The sequence below is a fragment of the Anabrus simplex genome, chromosome 3 (assembly GCF_040414725.1).
Source record: "Anabrus simplex isolate iqAnaSimp1 chromosome 3, ASM4041472v1, whole genome shotgun sequence".
NCBI lineage: Eukaryota > Metazoa > Arthropoda > Insecta > Orthoptera > Tettigoniidae > Anabrus > Anabrus simplex.
Window position 1 is genome coordinate 194,314,852 of NC_090267.1, and position 14,995 is coordinate 194,329,846.

The 14,995-nt window shown below is 39.9% G+C and overlaps 1 protein-coding gene across 3 annotated transcripts in view; it reads right to left on the bottom strand.

The window, feature by feature from the left end:
- The window catches only part of LOC136866139 (protein abrupt), a 251,341-nt gene that overhangs the window by 166,027 nt on the left and 70,319 nt on the right, over nt 1-14,995 (bottom strand). For all 3 annotated transcript variants that reach the window (XR_011017910.1, XM_068226626.1, XM_067142840.2), the window contains exon 2: nt 11,856-12,074. Coding sequence is in view for 2 of the 3 variants with exons in the window: in XM_068226626.1 (XP_068082727.1) it covers nt 11,856-12,074 (219 nt within the window). In the remaining variant the exon portion in view is untranslated. The remainder of the gene's footprint in view (nt 1-11,855; nt 12,075-14,995) is intronic.

Here is a 14,995-nt window from a genome sequence, read left to right on the forward strand (position 1 = left end):
AACTGACAGCACCATCTGTGTGTCTTTGTGGATACATTAACTGATGACCTTGACAGGACGTAAGAATTTCCGTGTGAATTCAAGCGTAGTAATCAAAATGCAAGTGATACTAAAGAATATGTCGTTGAAACACCTAAAAAACGAACTTACCAAGAGGAATCTCCTGTCGAACGGGAAGAAGAAATCCCTACGGGTGCGGCTATGGGAAGATCTCGTGGAAAAAGGAGAAGATCACGACAAGTTTTTCATCGAAGTCGATGAGGACTCCGACAAAACATCGGAAGATGAGGTAAATATTCCCAAAATGTCTTCTAACTTAATGCCCATGATGCAGGCACTCAATGATAAAATCTCAGACATTGATTCACGAATTGATTCCACCTTAACGGAACAGAACGACAACTTGCTGATCAAATTTCAAAAGAAAATGACAAAATTTCAGACAAAATTTCTCAAGCTAACTCAGTTTTAACTGGACAAATATCGCAAGTATACACACAAGTTTACAAAGTTAAACAGGGACTAGAATCAAACATTTCAACCATAAATGACAAAATTTCATTGTAAATTAGCAACGTCACCAACCGATTAATGCAGCAGATATCGGAGAACATGTCAAATTGGGACAGGTTGACCTGATCGATAGAAGAGTAAGCCAGCTGGAAGGGGAATCTTGAACCTCAAGGAGCAGAAGGAAATCCAGGTTTCCGGCATAAAGCAGCAGGTTGAGGGAAGAATTTCTAAAGTTGAGGGAAATTTTCAAAGCCATATCTCTGCCATCGAGGTAAATTTCGGGAACAATTTTTTCTGCTGTTGAAGGAAGGTTAGAAAACCGGATTTCGAGGGAGATGTGCAGAATATAAGGGAAAGTATCCTTCATGCAGTAGAAAATAGATTAACTCAAACTGGACGTACCGCCACACCTCTAACCCCTTAAAACTTAATCGGCAATACAGGACACCTAGACCCCAAAGGTGATTATAGAGAGCCTTCCGGAATTCCACAGGCGACTGGAAGAGAACCCGACTAGCTTCATCGAGGGATCGGTCAGTCTGTTAGGAAGGGCTACCCTACCAGAGGACAACTTCGTGCAACTCATCACGCCACGATTCAAGGGGCATGCCGCTACTTGGTGGAATAAATTGAAGGGTCTAAATTTAAACTGGATGGACTTCAAGAGGGAATTTAGGTTTAAATCAGAAGGGGTGCATGAAAAGGAAGCCACTGACTGAGGCACAACCCACTGGCATGAGAGCTAGTCCCTTCGTCTTACAGAAGTACCAATTCTTCAAGCGTCTGCACCCAGAAGGAAGCAAAAACGAAGTCTATCAGACATCATAGAGCTACTCCATGATAAGATTCAACCCCTGGTGAAAGTATCGCAACCGAGATTCTTGATGATCTACGTAGAATCATCGCTCAGTTGGAGGAGGAACACAAGAGTAAAGCTAAGGAAGAACCCAGCGCAGTGTGGAAGAGAAGGACAACTGAAGAACAAGTGCGTAAGCCTTGACGTCGGAAAACTAGGTGCGGCCCATTCTGGATTGCGGGCGGATGGGACCGCGATCAGGAATGTGCCTCAAGACCTGACAGGCAAGCAACACTGGTCAAACAGGAGAGGGATTGGTGAGACTGTGAGAAGAACAGGCCAACCCTGCCCAGCTATCGTCTTAAGGATTGGCAACGAGAATTTTTCAGCCATACTCGACAGCCAAGCAAGCCATTCATTCATCAACGGGACTGTTGCCAGATTATTACCTCTTATGAAGTCTCACCATCTCGATCTCGGAAGGGTAGTGGGAGCAACGGACGGGGTAACCTATTGCATCCAAGGACAGACTAATCTAACCGCTAAATGTATGAGTACGCCTATTGTATTTGATGTTGCAGTGATTCAGAACCTGACACCTGACATCATATTAGGTCATGACTTTCTGGTGAAATACAAGGTGATCCTAGACTATGTAACTCATGAAGTCTTTCTGGAAAAGACAAGACGTCTGAGAGTCGCCTGGCACAAGGAAATCTACGGACTTGCAAGGATATGGAAGACGACATAGACCTGGGAGGTATCCAGTTAACACATCTTCGACCAAGTGAAGAAGAGGAACTGAGACACACCTTAAAGGACTTTCTGAAAGTCATCACCAATAATGGTAACGCATACCATTGAATGCAGTGCTTCCTCACCCATCAAGCAACGTCCATATCCAATCAATCCGGATAAGCGCAACTTCGTCATCCAGAAGATTTAAGAAATGGAATGGCAAGGTCTCATTGAACACTCTACATTCTGATGGGCTTCACCTGTCGTCCTACCGAAGAAGAAGAAGAAGAAGAAGAAGAATGGGGAGTATAGACTGTGTGTGGGCTTCTGCAGGTTAAATGAGAAAACCGTAAGTCATGCCTACCCTATCCCTGACCTGAAAGACTTGCTGAAACAAGTAAGTGGGTCCAGGATTTTCAGCACGCTGTATCTCAACTCCAGATACTGACAAGTGGAGGTCGAGGAAAGTTCTAGACCACTAGCCGCCTTCATCACACCGAGAGGATTGTACCAGTTTGCAGTAATGCCCTTTGGATTGAAGAATGCTCCTGCCACCGTCATGCAACTGATGGATAAGGTAGCATCAGGATATGTCAGAGATTTTTGCCGAGTGTATTTCGACGACATTTTAATTCACAGCAAGAATTTCCAAGAACACCTTGTACATCTGAAAAAATGACTGGAACAACTGAAGATTCATGGACTGACATGCCAACTGGAGAAGTGCCCCCTTTGCCCAGTCCGCGCAGAATATCTTGGCCACGTCCTAACATATGAAGGCTTAGAAAGGCAACCAGAGAAGAATCGAGCTATTGAAGAAGCTGAACGCCTGCAGACCAAGCGACAAGTACGTCAGTTCCTTGGCTTGTGTGGATGGTATAACAGCTTTGTGTCACACTTTGAAGAGAAGGCAATACCACTCACCGATCTACTCCATAACACCCGCCCGTTCCGACGGACCAGCAAAGAAGTGGCAGCATTCCGAGACATTAAGGCTGTGACATGCAACGCTCCCGGTCCAGCCCATCCCGACCCTCAACAGAAGATGTGCTTGCAGACGGACAAGTTATACCAATCGTTCTAAAAAATTTGCACGCTCACAGCCAACTTAGTCAACTTGAAATAGACGATTTCATACTAATCTTTAAGTTCCTAACTAATAATAATTATTTCATTTTCAACAAAGTTATCTATAAACAGGACGGCCTGGCCATGGGTTCACCGGCATCAGGTATTTTAGCTGACATTTATATAGATTTTCTGTAACACACTAAAATTATAAATAATAAGACATTCAATAATATAGCCTTATGGGCCAGGTTTGTAGATGATACCTTTATAATAATGGATCGACGCACTACCGATGCCCCTTCCACCTTAATACATCTCAATAACATCGACAATGATATCAAATTTACAATAGAATCCGAAAGTAATAAAACCCTAAATTTTTAGATCTAACCATTACCAGGCACCCATCCTCTTTTGAATACAAAATCTACAGAAAACCGACACACACAGCCACGACCATCAAACACGACTCTGAACATCTCCCTAGTCATAAAAGAGCTACATACAATAATTTAATACAGAGAGCATTTAATGTACCCATGTCCAATATATAACGTAAAAAAGAACTTAACACTATACGCAAGATTGCATCTAACAATGGCTACAACAAATGTTTTATAGAACGCATAATTTATAAATTTAAACACCAACCCAAGACTAAATTACAAAACAAAACACCCAAAACAAAAACATATGCTATTTTCACCTTTAACTCTGACATCTTCCGATTAACCAATTCTTTAAAAAAAGAAATGTCAATATTGCCTTCAAAACTAACAACAGAAATTTAGATATTTTCTACAAGTCCAAATCGGTTAATGTACAAAACCCATTTGATAAATCAGGTGTATATAGGTTTCATTGCAATGATTGTACTAGTGTTTACCTTGGACAGACTGGGAGATCATTTAATATCAGATACAATGAAGATGTCAATGCCATAAAATATAGAAAATTTTCGGCAATAGGCCAGCACATACAGGAATATAAACATAATTTTTACGGTATCAACAAGGACTTGGACATCATCGAAACAATAAATAAAGGCCCACTCCTAGACCTAACGGAGCAATGTTACATTACCCTAGATCAATATTGCAATCCCAATTACAATCTAAATGACATTTCGGAAAAACCTACAATTTTATTTGACATGCTTATTTCATTGATTAACAGTTTAAAAATTCCTAAAAATCAATCAGTACGTAAAATATTACGTAGCGCGCTAGCTTACTATCCCCGACAAAGCCCACGCCCCCCTGACACACAGATACACGCGACCGCAACCTCTCCTACTTCCCTTTCCCCTACATAATACACCCCGCCGCACAGCTGAGCCAGCCTGGTGGCGTTTGACATTCAGCATTTGTTCCTCACTCTCTCTACATGCCGTTACATTCAACCTGAGGTGAGTTTCATATCTTCAATTCTTTCCTATAGTACTGTGTCTCATTCTCAATAACTCATACTCAATTTACAATTTCCTTTTTAGGTCCGTGCTGGTTCGAGATTAATACTAATTACTGCCCACTTCCACCTGGCATATAAAATAATATTCAAGATCTCAACCATAGTTTCGGCCTCAGCCATACAGTTATTTATCTTGAAAATATTATGAACCAAGGTTCAAATACTAAAATAAGACTAAACATATCAGAAATCTGTTACTCCTTACATTAGTCAAACATAGACTGTTTTGTCAATAACTTTTAAGAAAGAAGAACCTGTATATATTATCAAACAGTATAAGTCGCATATCATGAGGAACCAAAATACTGTGCTTTAATAATGGCAGATGTTTTGTAGATTTTTTATCAAATATGAACTTCCTGCACATCAACTACACCAAATTTATAGACTTTTTCAATCACCTAAAAAACAATTTTAGACGCACCAATTAATACTGTATTTTTAAAAAAGACTTGTATAATACAATGGGCATTTTTAATGTCTTTTATGTAGAATAAGACGTGCTGTTTTAAAAACTGTAGTTTGTAATGGCAAATGCTTTGTAGAATCACGTACCAATTTCATATACATTTCTTGTACATAAGCTATACCAAATCATAGACTCTTTCAATTATATACAAAACAATTTTAGATGCATCAAATAATACTGTATTTTTTCAAAAAAGACATGTTATTTGTATAGTACAATGGGTCAATGTTATCTAGCTATTTTTAATGTTTTTCATGTAGAATAGGACTTGCTGTTAAAAGTATGCCAAACATACATTCTATACTGATTTTATAGCATATTTTTACCTTTTTGAATGTTCCTTGCTATTAAACTTCCAATGGCTGATGATGGCATAGTGGATTGCCGAAACCGGTCCCAAAGATGTATTTTACAATAAGTTAAATAAATATGTGATGTTCTAAACAGACCATTATGATAATGTATTGAATAGGTGGAACCTTTAGCTTTACCAAGCATTGTAAAATCTTAAGTCAATACAGAAAAAAATGAAGGTTTTTATACTAAAAAAGGATTGTCAGATACTGCAGTCAATCTCTGCCCTGCGACAATGCATCAACCGTGTCACCGGTTATTTCCCCAACAGAGCTGTTCCTTGGTCGACAGCTATACGGCACCAGGGATTGGGAGATTCGTCCCCCACCCACTCCTGGTCAAGATGATGGAGCTGTTTCCCTGGCAGAGTTGCAGCAGCAGCAGCAGCAGCAGCAGAACATCAAAGGGAAGCAACCTTTGGCCGAGAAGAGATCTCTTACCCAGGCCAAGGCTCAAGATTTTGAAGAGACCCAGATCTTCCTATCAGGTCAACAAGAACTGTGTCGTAACCACCCAGTCAGTAATAAGATTGGAGGGTTTCATGCAGGTCTCGCACCTAAGTGGGTTGGTCCCATCGAAGTGGATAAACAGCTAGGCCATGAGGTCTACTTAAAAAAGACCAACTCCTGTCAAGGTCCACGCATCGGAGTTGCGGCAAGTCACCCAACCGCTGCGCATATAGGGTAAGCTTGGAGGAGAGGCTACTAAAGACACAGCACAGTCTGGTCATGAGGAAAATGCATTTACTATCATCGAGGTAGAGGCTGGTGGCGAGGCAACCCCGACCCCTGACACGGCACTAGCTTTTCAAGAGGAGGAGAGTACATCCAGCGACATCGAGGAAGAAAGAAGATGCAATCTACGTCCAAGGCAAAGTCGACGAGTGTGATAGACTGTAGAAATTGTTTCAAGTTATAGGTAGGATAATGATGCAAGTGTGATAAACTGATATAACTTGAAAACAATATTCTCTCACCCATGGGTAAATAATGCAATTATCGAGCTTGAATTATTATTATTATTATTATTATTAATATTATTATTTCCTTCAGACTAGCAACCCGTCGGAAGGACATTTGATTGCTTTCAAGTCTTGCAAAAAGTAAAATGCAAGACCGTAACGGGTCACATGGCCCAATACTTGGAAGGAAGATTATTATTATTATTATTATTATTATTATTATTATTTTACAATTATGATTATGACTTGTAATGTATGGCTATGAAGTGTTTATATCCAGTTCTTCTTCTTCTTCTTCTTCTTCTTCTTCTTCTTCTTCTTCTTCTTATTATTATTATTATTATTATTATTATTATTATTATTATTATTATTACCGTATTATTATTATTATTATTATTACATCCTATGTACATACAATATGATTGCGTTGTTTGTGAGGTTATGTCATGAAACATGTGCTGTACACACATATTTATATGAGTTCAGTTAATCTAAATAATATATAATTTATTATTACCTGTATATCATGTGTAACCTGCTACAGAATTGTGAAACACACTGTAACACTAGATGATAGTAGAATATTCTGTACATTATAATCATGTTGTTGGGCACTCTAGAATTTATGAGAAAATGAATCTTTATAGAAGCCTGGCCAGGCACATTTATAAGGAGGTGGTCTTGATGGTAGCGACGAGTTATTACTTAGTTGGAGTTATGGTTTAATAGGAGTATACTTTTGACCATGTGTTGTAGGTGACATGCTGGTAAGCAACTGTGTTTTAAGGTTGCAACCTCCATGTGGCGTTTGCTTTGTGGTGGGCATATGTTAAAGATGGCGGCTTGTTGATGTGTATATTTTGTTTGTGACAGCAGTGATTAAGGTTATGTGTGTGTTTATATGAAGTTAAGATGAAATAATTAAGTGTCCCAACTGACAACATCTTGTGTGCGTCTTTGTGGATACATTACTCGGACCTGAAAGAGCCGGAGGAACATGAAGTTCTCAATAAACGTTGGCAAATTCCCCTGAAATCCCCACTGGTGTAGAGTGGAGAGAATTCCATATTGCCAGGTAGTATCGTAAGCTTTCTCCAGGTCAAAAAACACAGCGAACTAGGTGTTCCTTCCGGAGAAAGGCCTCCTGAATGGCGCTCTCCTGTCTGACCAGATGATCAGTGGCGGACTAAAAGAGAGCGGAAATCACACTGGTAGTTAGAAAGTGAAAAATTGCCCGAGCTGAAGATACGTGAAAAGGTTCTATTATGGGCACATTCGATTGGGACTTCTAAACATAATGGATCTACGTGAGGCAGTGAAGAATAAAAGGATAGAGGGAATTGAAGTCATCGACAAAGAAGAGGATTTTGAATGTGAGATCTGTCTCCAAGGAAAGATAACACGTACCCCTTTTTCAAAGAAGTTTGATAGGAGAATGGAACCCGGGCAATTGGTTCACTCTGATATTTGTGGCCCTACGAGGGTTTCCTCTAATGGAGACGCGCTTTACTTCGTCACATTCATCGATGATGCGACTGGATGGTGCGAAAAGAAGTTTCTTTGTCAGAAAGATGAAGTCGTTAATGAGTTTCAGGACTTAAGAAAACATCTGGAAACACAGAAAAATGCGAAGATAAAGATTTTACAATCTGATAATGGTACAGAGTACATGAATTCCCAATTCGACGCACTGTTGAAGAGCTCCAGCATCCTACGACGCCTGATGATTCTGCGTAAGCCGGAACAAAATGGAGCAGTGGAAAGGAAAAACCGTACACTCGTCGAGATGGCCAGATGTTTATTAATGCAGTCCAGCCTTCCTCCTTCTGGGCAGAGGCTGCTGCAACAGCGAATTACATTAGGAACAGGTGCCCTACAAGTAAACAGTAAAGTAAACAATCTTGACATGCTGCAGGGAGACGAAGAATGATTTGTTCAGGAACACAAGGCAGACCTTGAAAGCTTTACCAGGAACATGATGGAGGACAAACTGATTCAGTATATCTGGCTGAGGTTCCAATTCAGATGACATTTTCAGGTCCAGAGAAAAATGAGTGGATGCTGGTGATAGCAGATAAATTTATCTCTATTCTAAGAAACAAGACCTGGGATCTCGTAGACCGCCCAGAAAATAGCATGACAATAGGAAGTCATGTAGTCCTTAGGAATGAGTATGGAGCAAAGGGCGAGATCACAAGAAAGAAGGTTAGAGTCGTGACCAGGGGTTTTTCCCAGAGGCCAGGTATGGAATATACGAATGCCTATTGCATTCGCTGCTCATTGTGGAATGTATGTCCGACAATTTGACGTAGCAACTGCATACTTAAATGGAATTGTTGAAGAGGAACTCTTTATGGAGGTACTAAACTACACCAGGAAAAATACTCGAATTCATCATACAGGAAAGCAATGCAACATCCGAGATCATAGCCGAAGCTAAGAGAATGCTGAAGATGCTGAACAAGGATTGTGTGCGCCGTATTAGATAGGCTCTGTATGGCTTGAAGCAGGCTGGCCGCTGTTAGCACCAACGCTTGAACGAGCAACTACTAAAGCTTGGCAATTCGAGCGTCTATATGAAGGGTTCAGATGCTGATGCTCTCCTAACCATAGTTTATGTTGATGACATTTTAGTTTTGTCACGGAATTCGAGAGAAATTGACAAGGTCTACAAATTCTACAGAAGTCGTTTGAGATCAAAGACCTAGGAGACTGCAGTGTCCTCCTTAGGACCTTTTTAATGGGTGCACCGCCCTGCCATTTTTAGAGGCCACCTGGCTAATATAACCTAGATAAGTGTTAGTTACATAATATTAATGCATGTTTGAGTTATTGGGTGTTCCAAATTAAAATGTGAATACTGTGAAACAGTTTATTTGAATGACAAATTTTCATTATTGTCAGTATAACTGCATTAATTAGATCGGAGATCCTTTAGGTTGACTCGTGTGGGAGCGGTGTCTGGAGTAGCATGGAATCACATGCAAGCACTCGATTCCGCATGACGTTTCAAACCCGTATGGCATTCCACAGCAACCGAGTAGTAAGCCCCGGTGTTACATGATTATGAATGAGCTGTAGAACACTAGAAGTTTAAAATACTCTGTTATGTCTTGTTCGTGATAATAACACTAAAATAGTTCAATTATACAGTTAATGTTTACTACCTGATAATATTGTTAATGCTCAGAGGGGAATAAATTGAAATTTTATTTTTTACGTAGTTTACCCCGCCCGGATATTCACTCCTGCCACCGACTGACGAAAATTTCTGGGAGAAACACTGACATTAATTACTGTCTCGGGATAGAGTTTTCTCGAGATGCATCAGGTATCACCCTGAAGCAGAACATCTTAGATCGCTTTCAAATGTCTGATTGCAAGCCCGTGGCCACACCAACTGAAGCTGGAATTAAACTGTCAAGATCGTGTACTTGGTCCAAGGATGATGGTGAGAGGCCTCCTAGGTGCTCATAGGTGCTCCTATGTACCTATCAACTGCAGCGCATCCAGACATATCCTATGCAGTGAGTGTCCTTAGCAAATACAATGATTCTTTTGGCGAAGAACAATGGCAAGCGGCAAAGAGGGTACTGAGGTACCTGAAGGGTTCTTCTGATGTGGGAATCACTTTTGGAAGTGATACCAGTAATTTAATTGGCTATGCAGATGCTGACTGGGCTGCATGCATCAACGATCGTAGATCATACACTGGCTTCGCCTTTATAATATATGACGGAGTCACATCTTGGGAATCCAGGAAACAACGGGCAGTAGCATTGTCCTCCATGGAGGCCGAATATATGGCCTTGAGTGAGGCTTCAAAAGAGGGAGTGCACTAACTACAACTAGCAAGGGAGATAGGTATTAACCATGTGTTGACTGTACAGCTATATAATGACAACATTGGACCTCAGAAGCTTGCTGGAAATCTTGTTTTCCACTCTCGGACTAAGTACATTGATGTGCGACATCATTTTATACGAAAGGTTCTTTTATCTCGGACATTCATCTCTAACACTTGTCAACTGGGAAGATGCCTGGAGGCATATTAACCAAGGGACTACCGAAGGATAAGCAATGGAAGTACTTAGTATGTCTGGGTGTCAGAAGACTGAAACATTGAAGATGGTTCAGCCTTCAAGAGGGGTGTTGAGAATATTTATATATATTCATATGACTCTGGCTGAGCCACCATCAAGTAGCGCCACCTACACACTATGGTTTCTTTTTCCAATCGGGCACGTCACGATTGTAATCTCCATGTCTATTGTTTTCACTGTATCCACCTGTGATTTACGTATCTAATAAATAGTGTCATTCTAACATAAACCGTGCTAACCTTATTAATTTTCCAAAACATCGTGCCTTTTCAACAAATGATGATGATGATGATGATGATGATAATTTACTCACAAGACTGGAACTGGAAAAGCAATTTTGATCCAAGAAGCATATTGTCACTTATTATTTCTGAGCTACTGCATTCACTAGGATCAGAAACATTATTAAACTGATTATCAAAGACCAGTCAAGGAATAACCAAGGAAAAAGAAGAATTAACTGTTGTTTAAACAAAATAAGATCTACCAGGTAGTTACATTAGTAACATATTTTCACCAGAGTTTCCAGTTATGGGTTAACCTATTTGACGAATGAAAGATTTTGGGGTGTGTAGACTTGGCGACTCTATTATTGCTGACAAAAGTGAAATACAAACACACATTCTCAACTCTCAATATTATGGCAATTGTGTTTTGTGATAGGCATGGAGTTTTGAGGGTAGACTTAATGCTACAAGGGACAACAATAAACACACATACTGTCAGACATTAAGAAAACTTTGCTGTGCCATCTAGATTAAGTGGCACCACCTGCTGTCTGCCAAATTTCTGTTGCTTTATGACAAAGCAAGACCTCACACTGCTAATCAAATGCAACTTCTCATTGAACTATTTGGCTGGCAGCAATTGGATCACCCCCATTCCATTCCTTGGGACCACCACGTCTTCATCTGAAGAGGTTCCTCACTAGCAAGCATTTCCATAATTGCAACAAAATCAAAATGATAGTTCAGGAAAGGTTTTCCTCACTTGGACCAGAGTATACATAAACTTATCATTCACTACGATAAATTTGAAAATTACACTAGAAACTATATCAAAAGGTAATGTAGAATCTGATATAATTTACTCAAGATACTAAACATTACAAATTTTATTGCAAAACACTCCTTACCATACCTAAAAGAGATATTTTGAAAACAGTGAGACAAGAATATGATGGTGAAAACAAAAGTATAGATTTCATCACAGAAATGACTAACTCAATGTATAAAAGTAACATAAGAGGAATGTTACAACATACCTTTATAATCTAAAAACATGGAAAAATAGATCAATTGATGGATAATATACAGTAAGCAGCATCAATTTTATAGAATTACAGTAAAAAAAAATATATAGCACATGCCCACAACCTACTTTTGAACTTGGACCAACTGTATCTTGACAGGGTACTGCTCCTCCAGTTAAACCTCGAATCTGCAATGTTTCTGCAGTTCGTAAGAAGCCAGGTAGGGATTCGTTGTCCATTGTAACTTCACCATGATACATAAAACGGATGAGAGCTTCCAGTTCCTCAAATCTGACATCTTTGAGGATAACGATTGGATGTGGATGTGAACTTTCTTGGAAAAGATCCTGAAACAACATATCATGATTATATTACCACTTGAAAGGATACATAAAGAGCAAATGCAACTGGTGCCTGCAAAGTAGTAATTAAGAATTATAACCACTGTCACCGAAATAAGTCAATCCAGCACTGTTCGACATAACGTTGACTTTTATTTTAAGTAGCTTCTTGATACAGCTGATTAAGCACTCATCTCATGAAAATAAGATTATGTGATCAAATGCCAACAGTTAAAATTAAGGGTGTGTGGCGTGATTTACACACAGCCACCATTAATTACGGCATACCAACCGCGTCTCATTGTTGTGGAAGTGATACATTTGAAACAACTTAACTGTTATTATTTATTATTACAACTTCCCCCATGCGGAGGCTGCCACAAGGACAAAGTATGTCGGCTATACAGTATTTTGTCTTCTAAGTTACTGTTGACTTTGCTAGTGTGCCAGGTAGAAGATTCACCAAAAGGCTCAGGAATAGATTTGCAATACGGTTCATCAGATGTTATATAGATGATTGCAGAGTATGGTCACTGAACCTCGTATTGCGGCGATAGCGATGTCGTGAAGTCGTGTCCGGCTGAGACCGAGAGAATCCCATAGCTGTACAAGAAATTTAGGGATTGTGCCTCGAGCTCCGATCATGAGTCCATGGACGGAAATATTGTCTAGGTGATATTTATCTTTATAGTAGTTTACAGTTGGCTCATAGAGAATGTTTATTCCTTATATTGACTTGTTATTATGAATCATTCAACATTAAAAACTTCATATCTGGTCCGTATTAAAAGGAGATAACATACAATAGAGGGAAATTTGATTGATCCAGCTTTTCTTCAATCCCTCCCTTAACGATGTTTACGCTTCCAGCAAACTCTAACACTGTTTCCTTGCCACTCTCCACGCATACATCAGGCCGCTCGAGGTGAGTCTCCTACTTGCCCTATTTCCAATATTTCATTTTAACTCCTAACTTTCTTTTCATACTTCACGTTCCGAATTGGATCGAGAATTTTCTGGCCATATATCTACTTTCTCTTTGCCTGCAACATGATCCACTTCTTTTGAGTACCTCATAATTGATGAATTCTTATTGTGAGTTGATATTACAAGCCACCATCAAACTTATTTATGTTACATTATTACCAATACTCACTGGAAGGACTGTGTACTATGTCAGTTTTTGGATGCCCATGTTTTATTTTCACCTAGTGTTTAGCAGTGCTATGCTTGAGACGTTTTAACTATTCCAAAGTGATCAAGTCTTTAAACATTTGTCAGTATCTTTACTTTCATTTTATACTTTGACCAACAAGCATATAACTTGTTTATATTCTTTTAAGCATTGTATTTTTACATCCTATTAATGTCGCTTATTACCTTTTTTTTTTTTTTCTAGGGGCTTTACGTCGCACCGACACAGATAGGTCTCATGGCAACGATGGGATAGGAAAGGCCTAGGAGTTGGAAGGAAGTGGCCGTGGCCTTAATTAAGGTACAGCCCCAGCATTTGCCTGGTGTGAAAATGGGAAACCACGGAAAACGCTTATTACTAAGGGTCTATTATATGTACTACATACTTGTATATCTTTGTTCATATGACCTGTTTCAGCTGATGACGGTGTCCATAGACACCGAAACCGGTACTAAATAGAATAAAAATGTGATCACATTAGCAACATATTATGTATTGAAAAAAGGTAGATCAATCAAATTTCCCCTCTACTGTATGTTATTATGAATCAGGCGTGTACTGATCTTGTCTGCCATCTAGTGGCAGAAACTCAAACTGTGCCTAGTCGGCAAGCCCATATCTGTGTTTTCCGAGAGTGAGTCTTCGCCTGTATGCAGTAGTTCGTCCGGCACGTAACTGTGAAGATGGGTCGTTCGCAGCCATCATAATGGCTACCAGATTGTATAATGGCCAAGTTATAGCCACCTTATTGGACACAGGCTAAGTGCCTATTTGTAAATTCCTTCTGCGTCGCTAAGGGCTCAAAGTATGTAAAGGTTTTATTTGTATATACGCCAAGGAATCTACAGTATACTGTAAGGACTTCATCATTGCTTTCTAATATGCTTCATACTATGCGAGTATACTAATTTTGTCGCCACTAATGCTTTCACGGCCCATACTTATAGACATGATACTGTATAGGCTTTTGGCTTATGCCGTGTCAAGAAAATAGGGTGAAATTCTTTACGTTTTGCAAAGAACTGTGCTCTGCGTCATCAGAAGAAAATCTCAACGGTCCACGAGAAAGGCTTCTTAAACAATGACTTTTTGAAATCTAGATGTTATAGTAGAAGTGGAAATGGTACGTTCATTCATCACTAAATGGCTTCTCAGACGTGGCACAGCGCTAGCTTTCGAAGCAGAAGCTGACCGAACCAACAGAATCTTCTTTTTTGCTAGCTGCTTTACGTCGCACCAACACAGATAGGTCTTATGGCGACAATGGGACAGGGAACGGCTAGGAGTGGGAAGGAAGCGACCATGGCCTTAATTAAGGTACAGCCCCAGCATTTGCCTGGTGTGAAAATGGGAAACTACGGAAAACCATCTTCAGGGCTGCCAACAGTGGGGTTCGAACCTACTATCTGCCGAATACTGGATACTGGCTGCACTTAAGCGACTGCAGCCCGTCAAACCTATGATATGGTGGAGGTATGTTGATGATGCATTTGTGGTATGGACAGAAGGTCCTGAGAAACTTCATCTATATCTAAACCATCCAAATCAGCAACATCCTTCAATTATAGACATGATATTGTATAGGCTTTCGGGCTTGTGACATGGCACAAGTCCAAAAGCCGATACAATATCATGTCTATAAGTACGGGCCGTGAAAGCATTAATGGCAACATCCTTCAATTAAATTCACTATGGAGATGGGAGTCAGACGGATGCCTTCCTTTCTTAGATG